Source organism: Aegilops tauschii, chromosome 1 (genome assembly GCF_002575655.3).
Source record: "Aegilops tauschii subsp. strangulata cultivar AL8/78 chromosome 1, Aet v6.0, whole genome shotgun sequence".
Lineage (NCBI taxonomy): Eukaryota > Viridiplantae > Streptophyta > Magnoliopsida > Poales > Poaceae > Aegilops > Aegilops tauschii.
In genome coordinates this window covers 384,521,260-384,537,392 of record NC_053035.3, presented here as the reverse complement: position 1 = coordinate 384,537,392, position 16,133 = coordinate 384,521,260, and the positions used below count along the sequence as shown (strand labels likewise).

Sequence of the window (16,133 nt, the reverse complement as noted above, 5' to 3'; positions counted from 1 at the left end):
ACGCGAGACTGGTTGTACCAACGTGCTTCGCACACAGGTGGCTGGTGGGTGTCAGTTTCTCCAACTTTAGTTGAATCGAGTGTGGCTACGCCCGGTCCTTGTTGAAGGTTAAAACAACACATACTTGACGAAAAATCATTGTGGTTTTGATGCGTAGGTAAGAACGGTTCTTGCTCAGCCCGTAGCAGCCACGTAAAACTTGCAACAACAAAGTAGAGGACGTCTAACTTCTTTTTGCAGGGCATATTGTGATGTGATATGGTCAAAACATGATGCTAAATTTTATTGTATGAGATGATCATGTTTCGTAACAGAGTTATCGGCAACTGGCGGGAACCATATGGTTGTCGCTTTATTGTATGAAATGCAATCGCCATGTAATTGCTTTACTTTATCACTAAGCGGTAGCGATAGTCGTAGAAGCAATAGTTGGCGAGAAGACAACAATGCTACGATGGAGATCAAGGTGTCGTGCCGGTGACGATGGTGATCATGACGGTGCTTTGGAGATGGATATCAAAGGCACAAGATGATGATGTCCATATCATATCACTTATATTGATTGCATGTGATGTTTATCCTTTATGCATCTTATTTTGCTTAGTTCGGCGGTAGCATTATAAGATGATCTCTCACTAAATTTCAAGGTATAAGTGTTCTCCCTGAGTATGCACCGTTGCGACAGTTCGTCGTGCCGAGACACCATGTGATGATCGGGTGTGATAAGCTCTACGTTCACATACAACGGGTGCAAGCCAGTTTTGCACATGCAGATATGGCCTCGGAACACTGAGACCGAAAGGTTGAGCGTGAATCATATATTAGATATGATCAACATAGTGATGTTCACCATTGAAAACTACTCCATCTCACGTGATGATCGGACATGGTTTAGTTGATTTGGATCACGTGATCACTTAGATGATTAGAGGGATGTCTATCTAAGTGGGAGTTCTTAAGTAATATGATTAGTTGAACTTTAATCTATCATGAACTTAGTCCTGATAGTATTTGCATAACTATGTTGTAGATCAATAGCTCGCGATGTAGCTCCCCGTTTATTTTGTTATGTTCCTAGAGAAAAGCTAAGTTGAAATATGTTAGTAGCAATGATGCGGATTGGATCCGTGATCTGAGGATTATCCTCATTGCTGCACAGAAGAATTATGTCCTTGATGCACCGCTAGGTGACAGACCGATTGCAGGAGCAAATGCAGACGTTGTGAAAGTTTGGCAAGCTCGATATGATGACTACTTGATAGTTTAGTGCACCATGCTTTACGGCTTAGAATCGGGGCTTCAAAGACGTTTTGAACGCCACGAAGCATATGAGATGTTCCAATAGTTGAAATTAGTATTTCAGACTCATGCCCATGTCAAAAGGTATGAGACCTTTGACAAGCACTTTGCCTACAAGATGGAGGAGAATTGCTCAGCTAGTGAGCATGTGCTCAGAATGTCTGAGTACTACAATCACTTAAATCAAGTGGGAGTTAATCTTCCAGATAAGATAGTGATTGACAGAGTTCTCTAGTCACTATCACCAAGTTACTAGAACTTCGTGATGAGCTATAATATGCAAGGGATAACGGAAACGATTCCCAAGCTCTTCGTGATGCTGAAATTGACGAAGGTAGAAATCAAGAAAAGCATCAAGTGTTGATGGTTGACAAGACCACTAGTTTCAAGAAAAGGGCAAAGGGAAGAAGGGGAACTTCAAGAAGAACGACAAGCAAGTTGCTGCTCAAGTGAAGAAGCCCAAGTCTGGACCTAAGCCCGAGACTAAGTGATTCTACTGCGAAGGGACTGGACACTGGAAGCAGAACTGCCCCAAGTATTTGGCGGATAAGAAGGATGGCAAAGTGAACAAAGGTATATTTGATATACATGTTATTGATGTGTACTTTACTAGTGTTTATAGCAACCCCTCAGTATTTGATACTAGTTCAATTGGTAAGATTAGTAACTCGAAACGGAAGTTGCAGAATGAACAGAGACTAGTTAAGGGTGAAGTGACGATGTGTGTTGGAAGTGGTTCCAAGATTGATACGATCATCATCGCACACTCCCTATACTTTCGGGATTAGTGTTGAACCTAAATAAATGTTATTTGGTGTTTGCGTTAAGCATGAACATGATTTGATCATGTTTATTGCAATACGGTTATTCATTTAAAGTCAGAGAATAATTGTTGTTCTATTTACATGAATAAAACCTTCAATGGTCATACACCCAAGGTGAAAGGTTTATTTGAATCTCGATCGTAGTGATACACATATTCACAATATTGAAGCCAAAAGATGCAAAGTTAATAATGATAGTGCAACATATTTGTGGCACTGCCGTTTAGGTCATATTAGTGTAAAGCGCATGAAGAAAATCCATGTTGATGGGCTTTTGGAATCACTTGATTATGAATCAGTTGATGCTTGCAAACCATGCCTCATGGGCAAGATGACTAAGACTCCGTTCTCCGGAACAATGGAGCGATCAACAGACTTGTTGGAAATAATACGTACTGATGTATGCAGTCCGATGAGTGTTGAGGCTCGCGGTAGGTATCGTTATTTTCTGACCTTCATAGATGATTTGAGAAGATATGGGTATATCTACTTGATGAAACATAAATCTGAAATATTTGAAAAGTTCAAATAATTTCAGAGTGAAGTGGAAAATCATCGAAACAAGAAAATAAAGTTTCTACGATCTGATCGTGGAGGAGAATATTCGAGTTACGAGTTTGGTCTTCATTTGAAACAATGCGGAATAGTTTCGCAACTCACGCCACCTGGAACACCGCAACGTAATGGTGTGTCTGAACATCATAACCGTACTTTATTAGTTATGGTGTAATCTATGATGTCTCTTACTGATTTACCACTATCGTTTTGGGGTTATGCATTAGAGACAGCTGCATTCACGTTAAATAGGGCACCATCTAAATCCGTTGAGACGACACCATATGAACTGTGGTTTGGCAAGAAACCAAAGTTGTCGTTTCTTAAAGTTTGGGGTTGCGATGCTTATGAGAAAAAGTTTCATCCTGATAAGCTCAAACCCAAATCGGAGAAATGTGTCTTCATAGGATACCCAAAGGAGACAGTTGGGTACACCTTCTATCACAGATCCGAAGGCAAGACATTCGTTGCTAAGAATGGATCCTTTCTAGAGAAGGAGTTTCTCTCGAAAGAAGTGAGTGGGAGGAAAGTAGAACTTGATGAGGTAAATGTACCTGCTCCCTTGTTGGAAAGTAGTTCATTACAGAAATATGTTTCTGTGAGTCCTACACCAATTAGTGAGGAAGCTAATGATGATGATCATGTAACTTCAAATCAAGTTACTACCGAACTTCGTAGGTCAACCAGAGTAAGATCCGCACCAGAGTGGTACGGTAAATCCTGTTCTGGAGGTCATGTTACTTGACCATGACGAACCTACGAACTATGAGGAAGCGATGATGAGTCCAGATTCCGCGAAATGGCTTGAGGCCAGGAAATCTGAGATGGGATCCATGTAGGAGAACAAAGTGTGGACTTTGGTTGACTTGCCCGATGATCGGCAAGCCATAGAAAATAAATGGATCTTCAAGAGGAAGACGGACGCTGATAGTAGTGTTACTATCTACAAAGCTAGACTTGTCGAAAAAGGTTTTTGACAAAGTTCAAGGTGTTGACTACGATGAGATTTTCCCACTCGTAGCGATGCTTAAGTCTCTCCGAATCTTGTTAGCAAATTGCCATATTTTATGAAATCTGGCAAATGGATGTCGAAACTACATTCCTTAATGGATTTCTTAAAGAAGAGTTGTATTTGATGCAACCACAAGGTTTTGTCGATCCTAAAGGTGCTAACAAAATGTGCAAGCTCTAGCGATCCATCTATGGACTGGTGCAAGCATCTCGGAGTTGGAATATACGCTTTGATGAGTTGATCAAAGCATATAGTTTTATACAGACTTGCGGTGAAGCCTATATTTACAAGTGAGTGGGAGCACTACAACATTTCTGATAAGTATATGTGAATGTCATATTGTTTATCGGAAATAATGTAGAATTTTCTGGAAAGCACAAAGGAGTATTTGAAAGGATTTTTCAAAGAAAGACCTCGGTGAAGCTGCTTACATATTGAGCATCAAGATCTATAGAGATTGATCAATACACTTGATAAGTTTTTTCAATGAGTACATACCTTGACAAGATTTTGAAATAGTTCAAAATGGAACAGTCAAAGAAAGAGTTCTTGCCTGTGTTACAAGGCATGAAATTGGGTAAGACTCAAAGCCCGACCACGGCAGAAGATAGGAAAAGAATGAAAGTCATTCCCTGTGCCTCAGCCATAGGTTCTATAAAGTATGTCATGCTGTGTACCAGATCTATTGTATACCCTACACTGAGTTTGGCAAGGGAGTACAATAGTGATCTAGGAGTAGATCACTGGACATTGGTCAAAATTATCCTTAGTGGAATAAGGATATGTTTCTCGATTATGGAGGTGAGAAGAGGTTCGTCGTAAAGGGTTACGTCGATGCAAGTTTTGACACTGATCCAGATAACTCTAAGTCTCAATCTAGATACATATTGAAAGTGGGAGCAATTAGCTAGAGTAGCTCCGTGCAGAGCATTACTGACATAGAAATTTGCAAAATACATACGGATCTGAATATGGCAGACCCGTTGACTAAACTTCTCTCACAAGCAAAACATGATCACACCTTAGAACTCTTTGGGTGTTAATCACATGACGATGTGAACTAAGATTACTGACTCTAGTAAACCCTTTGAATGTTCGTCACATGGCAATGTGAACTATGGGTTTAATCACATGGTGATGTGAACTATTGGTGTTAAATCACATGGCGATGTGAACTAGATTATTGACTCTAGTGCAAGTGGGAGACTGAAGGAAATATGCCCTAGAGGCAATACTAAAGTTATTATTTATTTCCTTATTCATGATAAATGTTTATTATTCATGCTAGAATTGTATTAACCGGAAACTTAGTACATGTGTGGATACATAGACAAACAGAGTGTCACTAGTATGCCTCTACTTGACTAGCTCGTTGAACCAAAGATGGTTAATTTTCCTAGCCATAGACATGAGTTGTCATTTGATTAACGGGATCACATCATTAGAGAATGATGTGATTGACTTGACCCATTCCGTTAGCTTAGCACTTGATCATTTAGTACGTTGCTATTGCTTTCTTCATGACTTATACATGTTCCTATGACTATGAGATTATGCAACTCCCGAATACCGGAGGAACACTTTGTGTGCTACCAAACGTCACAACGTAACTGGGTGATTATAAAGGTGCTCTATAGGTGTCTCCAATGGTGTTTCTTGAGTTGGCATAAATCAAGATTAGGATTTGTCACTCCAATTGTCGGAGAGGTATCTCTGGGCCCTCTCGGTAATGCACATCACTATAAGACTTGCAAGCAATGTGAATAATGAGTTAGTTGCGGGATGATGCATTATGGAACGAGTAAAGAGACTTGCCGGTAACGAGATTGAACTAGGTATTGAGATACCGACAATCGAATCTCGGGCAAGTAACATGCCGATCACAAAGGGAACAACGTATGTTGTTATGCGGCTTGACCGATAAAGATCTTCGTAGAATATGTGGGGGCCAATATGAGCATCCAGGTTCCGCTATTGGTTATTGACCGGAGACGTGTCTCGGTCATGTCTGCATAGTTCTCCAACCCGTAGGGTCCGCACGCTTAACATTCGGTGACGATTGGTATTATGAGTTTATGTGTTTTGATGTACCGAAGGTAGTTCGGAGTCCCGGATATGATCACGGAAATGACGAGGAGTCTCGAAATGGTCGAGACATAAAGATCAATATATTGGAAGCCTATATTTGGACATCGGAATAGTTCCGGGTGAGTTCGGGCATATACCGGTGCACCGGGAGGTTACCGGAACCCCCAGGAGGTATATGGGCCTTATTGGGCCATATTGGGAGAGACGAGAGGGAGGCCTAGGAGGGGGCGCCCGCCAAGCCCAATCCAAATTGGGTGGGGGGCCGCCCCCCCTTTCCTTCCCCCTCTCTCCCCCTTCCCTCCACTCCTAGTCCAACTAGGGAAAGGGGGGAATCCTACTCCCGGTGGGAGTAGGACTCCCCATGGGGCGCGCCATAGGAAGGCCGGCCCTCCCCCTCCTCCACTCCTTTATATACGGGGACGGGGGCACCCCATAGACACACAAGTTGATCATTGATCTCTTAGCCATGTTCGGTGCCCCTCTCCACCATAATCCACCTCGGTCATATCGCCGTAGTGCTTAGGCGAAGCCCTGCGCCGGTAACTTCATCATCACCGTCATCATGCCGTCGTGCTGACGAAGCTCTCCCTCGACACTCTACTGGATCGTGAGTTCGTGGGACGTCACCGAGCTGAACGTGTGCTGATCGCGGAGGTGTCGTATCTTTCTTCGATGCTAGGATCGGTCGATCGTGAAGATGTACGACTACATCAACCGCGTTGTCATAACGCTTCCGCTTATAGTCTACGAGGGTACGTGGACAACACTCTCCCCTCTTGTTGCTATGCATCACCATGATCTTGCGTGTGCATAGGATTTTTTTTGAAATTACTATGTTCCCCAACAGTATGAGCAAGCGCAAGCAAAAAAAGCGCGAGATCGGAGAACTACACGATGTTGGAAGACCAAATCTTGATCAAGGCTTGGAGTGCGGTGTCTCTTGATGCTTGCATCGGTACATCTCAAACCACCAAGAGGTATTGGCAAAGAATCGAAGATCAATACTTCTGCATGATGGCGAAGCATCCCAATAGGAATCCATGCACCTTTCGGTCACTCCAAGGTCGTTGGGACGTGACCAAGCCGATTTGTAGCCGTGGGGCTGCTTGCTTGGAACAAGTTCGCAATGCACCTCCAAGTGGAACCGTGGAATCTGGCTATGTGAGTTCATTTTCATGTCCCAAGTTGTGCAAATCATTTGTAGCATTTGAAGTGATTGCACAATTGACTTTGTTTTAATTGTGTAGGAGAAAATTGCCCAACAAAGATAGAAAGACATGGAAGCTTCCGAAGGCAATTTTTTTAAACTAGAGCATTGTTGGCACTTGCTCAAAGGGTGCGACAAGTGGAAGCTGATTGCCAAAGAATCCCCACCGAAGAGAGATTCACTTACAAACATGGATGAAGATGAAGATGATGATGGCCCAAGAAACTTGAAAAAGCCCGATGGTGACAAGAAGACAAAGGAGAAGATCAAGAGGGAACACGAAGCATCGATCTTGCGGGACAAGATAGATGCCATGGTGCAATCAAATGAGTTGATGTTAGCGAAGACAATGGAGACAAATAAAGAGTTGGCCGAGAAGAAGGCACGAGAGAAGCAAGAGAAGTGGCAATTGCTCAAGGACGAGGGGTTGCGCAAGGCGGCCATTGAGGAGAGAAGAGCATGTGCCGCTGAGAACAAAGCCATGTCCAAGCTTCTTGCCGAAGAGAATAGGATCATGACAATGAACGGCACTGACATGGACAACATCACCAAAAAATGGCATGATATGGCAAGGAGAGACATCTTGAAGAGGAGGATGCTTGCGGCGGCCGGTGCGTGTTTTTGTGCCAACGCTGTTTTCTCATCAGGATTTGGAACCAGTGCCGCTGATGCATTCAGTGCGCCTGATGATGCTTTCGGTGCCGGAGTTGGAACAAGTGCCAACGGTGGATTCGGGGGAGGCGATGGCATGGATGGAGGTGGTGCGGAGTGAAGATCATGACGACAGGTGAAAAACGACCAAGATGATGATGGACGTGGTCGTCACTTTTGCATGAAGTCCTTTTGCGTTTGTCATACAAAACTACGGTTTTATTTGTGCGCGAACTATGTTTTATTGTTCGAATTTGAACTCAATTGTCAGAGTCGCTGTCAAATTCGCTTGTTGGGGGTTTTCAGTTTGCGGGTTGACGCGGGTTGCGGCCGCGCAGACCCCGCATAGCCGACCCATAAAAGAGCATATTGACCCCGCGTAGCCGACCCGTAAAAGAGCATATTAGATTATGCTCTTTTATGGGTCGGCTGAGGTCTGCTCGGCCGTAGCCCGCGTCGACCCGCAAATCCGTTTTTCAGCGATCTGTAAACGCATTTTGCGGGTCGGCATTATATGGGGTCTGCTAGAGATGCTCTAAGTCTGTTTTGAGAAAAGTGTTGAGTATAATGTTTATAGGAAGTATAGAATAGACTAGGATTTGTTCATGCCTTGTCTTGTAGTTCAAGTTGATCATTGTACTTTTATATATACGCCCACGAGCCTCAAACAATACAAACAACAATTTCACCAATCCCTCTATTCCCTTTTAACATGGTATCAGCCTTACCTCGATCCTAAATCCTAGCGGCCGTCGCTTCCGCACTGTGCCGCCTGAGGGAGTCTTGGATTAAGGGGTCCTCGGGCCACCTGCCCGTTGCTTATGGGCCGGGCTGATGGGTTCCTATGGAGCCGAACTAGGGCATGGACCCGTGACCGGACAGGAGATCTTCGGAGCCGTGGTGTGCCCTCCAAGTCAAGATTTAGCATGATCTTTCCTTTGTTGTAACCGATCGCATGTAACCCTAACCCTACTGGTGTCTATATAAATCAAAGCGTTTTAGTCTTTAGGGCTAGAGCAACATCCAATCCCTCCTCAACCTAGGGTTTAGCTCACCTGATCTCGAGGTAGATCGCCTCTGTAACCATACTATACACATCAAATACAATCAAGCAGGACGTAGGGTTTTACCTCTTAGAGAGGGTCCGAACCTGGGTAAACACCATGTTCATCGTCCCTTATTCCCCATCAGTCCTAGATCCACAGCCCGGGACCCCCTACCGAGATCCACCGGTTTTGACACCGGCATTGGTGCTTTCATTGAGAGTTCCACTGCGGATCGCCAAAGGATCGACGGCCCAACTATTTGTTGGAAATCCCGCCCGCGCCAGGGACATCTTCGTCCCCGGCCAGATCTTTACGTTTGGCAGCGTTACTTTCCGCGTCGACCTCACCGGTCATTTGGACCAGGTTGAGAACCTCGATTACAGGGCCGACCACCGGAACCTAGAGTCAGGCGCCGAACCTCGGGAAAGCCCAGCTCCTGTAGAATCCGCCACTCCGGCGGAAACACCCGCCGAGTCCGAAGCCTTGACCTCGGATTCGGTGGGCATGAAGGGAGCAAACACTATCCGGGATCTTTCCTTAAAGTCGGATCCCCTTGAACCATCCGAAGAACGTCCCACCAAAATTCCAGGAGGCATGGCCCCAACGGGAACCTCTTCGGTTGATGACATGTTGGATCGATTCTTCGCCATGAGAATCTCCGTCAGCAGGCCTACAGCCTACGACCAAATCGGGCTTAAACCCGACAACATGGAGACCCACACCCCGCCGATCACACATCTTATCGCCACCCCGAAGAAGCAGCGGAAGGACCACGGTCTCCGAAGCTGAAAACAGTATATACCCGGGTCTCTAGCCTCGAGACGGACACCCGTTGAGAGGAGAGCTCAGACTCAACCTCCGATATGGGATCCAACGTTGAGTCGGCCCGACCACATACGAGCTCACGCCCGAATATTATTCTGCCAGATCCGGACACTGCCCAAGCACGGTTCGCCATTGCTGATGCTCCGGACTCACAGCAGACGGGAATGCTAAAAAAATTCCCACCCACCTCCCACACCGAATATTCCCGGAGACGGGAAGTCTAGATGTATGGGACTTAATGTACGTCAAGCAGCAGCCTGAAGAAACGGTTCATCATTACTAGGCCAGATCTCTCTTGGTCAAAAACAAGATAATGGACTACCACGACGAGGAAATAATTGAAGCCTTTCGGTTTAATTGCTGGGACGAAGGAATCATATACGCCCTCGGCCGTCGCCACGTGCAAAGCTATGCCGAACTATCAGACATGGTACACAAATATTATGCCATGAAAAGCGCCTGGAAGTTGCAGCAAATGCGCACGGAGTCAGTCCTCGGCGCACTGCCCAAAAAAGCGCAGACAAAACGAGCATATGCACGACGGTCGCTTGAGCACGAGCGTGCCGAAAAGAAAAACAGACCCAGAACAGTCCTGGACGAGTTGCTGGATAAACCATGCCCCATACACTCGGCCCTGCTAAATGCAAAACTGACCCGGCATGTGGCCAAAAGTGGCAAGAATATCCTTGGTCTCACCCCCCCTGAGAGACGATCAGCAACGCCACCTCATGTCAACAATGTTCTGACAGTCCACGAGACATTCTCTTCAAACAATCAAATGAAAAGGGCTCTTCGAGAGCTCGGCCAGGTCTACCAAGTGACGACCACACAGCCATGGGCGGACACACCTTTCTGAAGGAAATATGCCCTAGAGGCAATAATAAAATTGTTATTTATATATCCTTATATCATGATAAATGTTTATTATTCATGCTAGAATTGTATTAACCGAAAACTTAGTACATGCGTGAATACATAGACAAAATAGAGTGTCCCTAGTATGCCTCTACTTGACTGGCTCGTTAATCAAAGATGGTTAAGTTTCCTAACCATAGACATGTGTTGTCATTTGATGAACGAGATCACATCATTAGAGAATGATGTGATGGACAATACCCATCCGTTAGCTTAGCATAATGATCGTTTAGTTTTATTGCTATTGCTTTCTTCATGACTTATGCATGTTCCTCTAACTATGAGATTATGCAACTCCCGAATACCGGAGGACCACCTTGTGTGCTATCAAATGTCACAACGTAACTGGGTGATTATAAAGATGCTCTACAGGTGTCTCCGAAGGTGTTTCTTGGGTTGGCATAGATCAAGATTAGGATTTTTCACTCCGTGTATCGGAGAGGTATCTCTGGGCCCTCTTGGTAATGCACATCACTATAAGCCTTGCAAGCAATGTGACTAATGCGTTAGTTACGGGATGATGCATTACAGAACGAGTAAAGAGACTTGCTAGTAACGATATTGAACTAGGTATGATGATACCGACGATCGAATCTCGAGCAAGTAACATACCAATGACAAAGGGAACAACGTATGTTGTTGTTCGGTTTGACCGATAAAGATCTTCGTAGAATATGTAGGAGCCAATATGAGCATCCAGGTTCCACTATTGGTTATTGACCGGAGATATGTCTCGGTCATGTCTACACAGTTATCGAACCCGTAGGGTCTGCACGCTTAACGTTCGATGACGATTTGTATTATGAGTTATGTGATTTGATGACCGAAGTTTGTTCGGAGTCCCGGATAAGATCAGGGACATTAAGAGGAGTCTCGAAATGGTCGAGAGGTAAGGATTCATATATTGGAAGGTTATATACGGACATCAGAATGGTTCCGATAAGGTTCGGGGATTTATCGGAGTACCGGGAGGCTATCAGAAACCCCCGGGAAGTTAATGGGCCTTATTAGGCTTTAGTGGAGAGTGGGAAGAAGGGCCACGAGGTGGCATGCGCCTCCCCCCTGCCCAAAGAGAATTGGAAAGGGGTGGGGGCGTGGCCCCTCCTTTCCTTCTCCCTCTCCCTCCTTTCCCCTTTCCCCTCTCCGTAAGATGGAAGGAGGGGGGCGAATCCTACTAGGTTTGGAGTCCTAGTAGGACTCCCCCATGGCGCGCCTCCCCCTTGGCCGGCCTCCTCCTCCCCCCTCCTTTATATACATGGGTAGGGGGCACCCCAAAGCACAACAGACAATCTCTTAGTCGTATGCGGTGCCCCCCTCCACAGTTTAACACCTCGGTCATATCGTCGTAGTGCTTAGGCGAAGCCCTGCGCCGGTAACTTCATCATCACCGTCGCCACGCCGTCGTGCCGACGAAACTGGATCAAGAGCTCGACGGACGTCATCGTGCTGAACGTGTGCTGAACATGGAGGTGCCGTACGTTCGGTACTTGGATCGGTTGGATCATGAAGACGTTCGACTACATCAACCGCGTTACTAAACACTTCCACTTTCGGGCTACGAGGGTACGTAGACACAATCTCCCGTCTCGTTGCTATGCATCTCCTAGATAGATCTTGCGTGATCGTAGGAAAATTTTGAATTACTATGTTCCCCAACACTATCACCTTCGATCAGAAGGACGAGCCAAGGTCTTGCCCCACCCACGCCCCCGCTGCACTAGTCCTCGACCCCATAATCGACGGCTTCAGACTAACTAAAGTACTGATGGACGGGGGTAATGGCCTGAACCTCATTTATGAGGACACACTCGACAAGATGCAGTTCAACAGATCCCACATCGAGCATAGCTATACCACATTCCGAGGAATTATCCCCGGCAGGGAGGCACGTTGTTCTGGACGCATCACGTTGGACGTAGTGTTCGATACTCCCGATAACTACAGATCCGAACCTTTGTTATTCCACATTGTGCCCTTCCACAACGGATACCACGCCCTATTGGGACGTGAGGCATTCTCAAGGTTCCAGGCTATACCACATTACGGGTACATGAAACTCAAAATGCCAGGGCCCAATGCTGTTATCTCGCTCACCAGCAATCATAATACAGCCCTCCGAGCTGAGAATAAAACAGCATCACTCGCCCTCGAGGCACTTTCGGAGGCCCTAGCAGCCGAAGAATTAACAGTGCTCCGCACTACAGTTAATAGGGACGACGTGGTCCTCAGTAAAAGGTCAAAATACAAGTCATTTAAACCTGCTGATGAGATAGTAAAATTTCAAGTACATCCGACATACCCAAATAAAACGGCGTCCATCGGAGCACAGCTGGACCCCGCAGTTGACGAGGCACTACGGGTGTTCCTACGCGAGAATTGGGACGTATTCGCCTAGCACCCTTCGGATATGCCAGGCATCCCACAGAGGCTGACGGAGCACAGCGTGAACATCATAAAAGGCTTCAAGCCAGTCAAACAGACACTGCACCGATTTTCCAAACCTAAACGACAGGCTATGGGTGAGGAATTGGCAATGCTACTGGAGGCCGAATTCATCCACGAAATAAGCATCCTGCATGGCTAGCAAATCTGGTCATGGTACCCAAGAAGGACAAATCATGGCGGCTCTGCGTCGACTTCAAAGACTTAAACAAGGCTTGCCCTAAGGATTCCTTCCCATTGCCCCGCATAGATCAAATCATCGACGCCACTGCCGGACACGACTCACTATGCTTTCTTGACGCATGCTCCGGATATCACCAGATAAAGATGGAGGAGTCGGACCAACCTACAATCGCGTTCATCACCCCTTACGGGCCATTCTGCTTTAACACAATGCCTTTCGGGTTAAAGAATGCGGGAGCCACGTACAAACGCATGATTCAAACATGCCTGGAAAACCAAATCGGCAAAACAGTCGAGGCATACATAGACGGCGTGGTTGTTAAAACCAAAAACGTCGATCAACTCGTAGATAACCTCCGCTTAACCTTCGAAAATTTACGGGCTTACGATATACGGCTCAACCCGGACAAGCGCGTCTTCGGGGTCCCCGCCAAAAAACGGCTCGGATTTATTGTCTCCCATAGAGGGATAGAGGCCAATCCGGCCAAAATCAGAGCCCTATCACAGCTAGTGATACCAACAGAGCTCAAGCACGTTCAGAAGCTGGCAGGCTGCGTAGCGGCTCTAAGCCGTTTCATCTCCCGCCTCGGTGAAAAGGCACTGCCAATCTACAGGCTACTTAAAAAGACAAAGAACTTCGAGTGGACTGATGAAGCGACTACGTCACTAGAGGAAATCAAAACACTCCTCGCAAGTAACCTCATCCTAGCCGTACCGGGTATCGGTGAACCTATGCTGCCGTATATCTCAGCCACCAATCAAGTGGTGACGGTGCTTGTGGTAGAACGAGAATCAGAGGGCCACAAGTTCCAGGTCCAAAAGCTGGTCTACTATGTGTCAGAGGTTCTCACACCATGCAAATCTCGATATCCACACTACCAAAAGATAGCTTATACAGTATTTATGGCATCCCGAAACTGCGACACTACTTTCAAGAGTGTTCGGTAACAGTGGTATCTGAGGTACCCCTAAATGATATCATCAATAACAGGGACGCCAGAGGATGCATCGCCAAATGGGCCATAGACCTCCTTCCCTTCGAAATTGTGTACAAACCACGCCGAGCTATTAAGTCTCAGGTGTTGGCCGATTTTCTATCCGAATGGACCGAAGCCGTACTCCCGAGGGAACATAGGACATATGCACACTGGACAATGTACTTTGACGGCTCTAAAATGTTGGCCGGACCGGGGGGCGGGGTGATCCTCATATCCCCCACACGCGACAATATTCGGTACGTTCTACAGATTATGTACACGGATTCCAATAATGCGGCCAAATACGAGGCACTGTTGCACGGTCTTAGGATGTCAACGTCAATGGGTGTTCAGCGGCTTGAGGTGCGGGGATACTCGAACCTCGCTATCTCCCAGGTCAATGGCGAATTTGACGCCAAAGACCCGAAAATGGCGGCATACAGAAACGCCGTCCTCAGGATGTCGGCCCGATTCGAGGGTCTAGAATTTCACCACGTCTCTAGAGACAGTAACCAAGCCACGGATGTCCTTGCCCGCATGGGCGCCAAGCACGACCCAGTCCCTACAAACACCTTCCTAGAAAGGCTCTTCAAGCCATCCGTGGTATGGCAGGATGGGGACAGCGACACGACAGCCAATGAGGCCGCCCAGACGGTGTTCATTTTCCCATGTATTGATTGGGTTTGGTCACATAGTACCAAATTTCGGCCAAAATCCAGCTAGCTCCTGCTTCTTTCATGTGCACGACGGTGTTCCTAACTTACTAAGAGCATGTCTAGTAGTACCCCTAAACCCTCAAACCCTAAAAAATAACCGCTTTTTTCCGGGTTGGAACAAAAAAAGGCAAATACTAGAACCCCTAAATCCTCAAACCCTCAAAAAAAAGTAAGGGTCAAACCCTTAAACCCAATTCCAACCTGTAGAAGTGAGGGTTGGAGAGGCGCACTCGACCCCAACACGCACTCCTCTTCCCACGTCGCGCGGGAGGAAAAAATCCCGTCCCCAACCTCCCGCCTCCTCCCTCCCGAGCCGTCGGCCGCCGCCCGCCGCCAATCCGGCCGCCCCCCGCCTCCCCTCGACGCACGCCGTCCGCCGCCGGCTGCGCCACACTCCCCGCCACCGGATCCGCCGTTCCCCGCCGCCTCCCGCCCCGCGCAGCACCCACCCATGCCGCGCGACCGCCGTCGCCGCCCTGAGCTTTCTCCTCGCCGTCCGGCCGCCACCCGGCCTCCTCAACCTCTCCTCCACCTCCTCGACCTCCCCCAACCGCCGCACCCCGCCCCCTAGCCGCCCGCCGCCTCCCGCACCAGGCCGCCTGCCGCGCCCCGCCCACCATCGACAACGGTCTCCCGCCCCCCAGCCGCCTCCCGCAGCCAGAGGCAGGCCGGCCCCAGGCCTCCTCGAGCTCTCCTCGCCGCCGCGCCAGAGGCCAGGCGGGCCAGAGGCAGCCGCGTCGCCCCGAGCTCTCCTCGCCGACGGAGACGGGCGTGGTGGAGGACGGCCGAAATCAAGGTGGAGGAAGGGAATATTCCGTTATAAGAGTTGGGTTTGAGGGTTCTAGCCTTTGCCCCTATTTTTCAACCCTTAAAAGTGCCAAAAAATCTGAAAAGTCCATTCTGCACCCGAGCTCATATGCTCCCGCATGAACAGTAAAATCGAAAAAAAATCAAAAAAATCAAAAAATTCCAAATTTTTTTTGAGAGAAACATTGACAAAAGTTCTAAGTGCCTGCAAAAATTCATCATGAAATCACATTCCTGTAAGGCGTGGCAAAAAAAAACAAATTCAGTGCTTAAAAATGCGTTTGAAAGTAGCTTTTTTAGAGTACTGTTTTTGTTTTTTTGCCACGCCTTCTAGGAATGTGATTTCATGACGATTTTTTGCAGGCACTTAGAACTTTTGTCAATGTTTCTCTAAAAAAATTGGAATTTTTTGAAATTTTTTTGATTTTTTTTTCGATTTTACTGTTCACCCGTGCTCATTTGAGCTCGGGTGCAGATTGGCCGCGTCCCAAAAAATGCCAATTCTCAACCCTTAAACTGGTTTGAGGGTTTGAGGGTACTACTAGTGATGCTCTAAGACTCAGGTTTCATTTCCCCTGCTTCTTTT

The 16,133-nt window shown here is 46.9% G+C and overlaps 1 protein-coding gene across 1 annotated transcript; it reads left to right on the top strand.

The window, feature by feature from the left end:
• The first annotated feature begins 12,067 nt into the window (after positions 1-12,067).
• LOC109770721 (uncharacterized) lies at positions 12,068-12,817 on the top strand. The gene has a single exon (XM_020329429.1). The coding sequence runs from the start codon at positions 12,068-12,070 to the stop codon at positions 12,815-12,817; it is 750 nt and encodes a 249-aa protein (XP_020185018.1).
• The last annotated feature ends 3,316 nt before the right edge of the window (positions 12,818-16,133 follow it).

Coding starts and splice junctions, on each gene's coding strand:
- LOC109770721 (XM_020329429.1), top strand. CDS start 12,068: ATGTTCCCCAACACTATCACCTTCGATCAGAAGGACGAGCCAAGGTCT.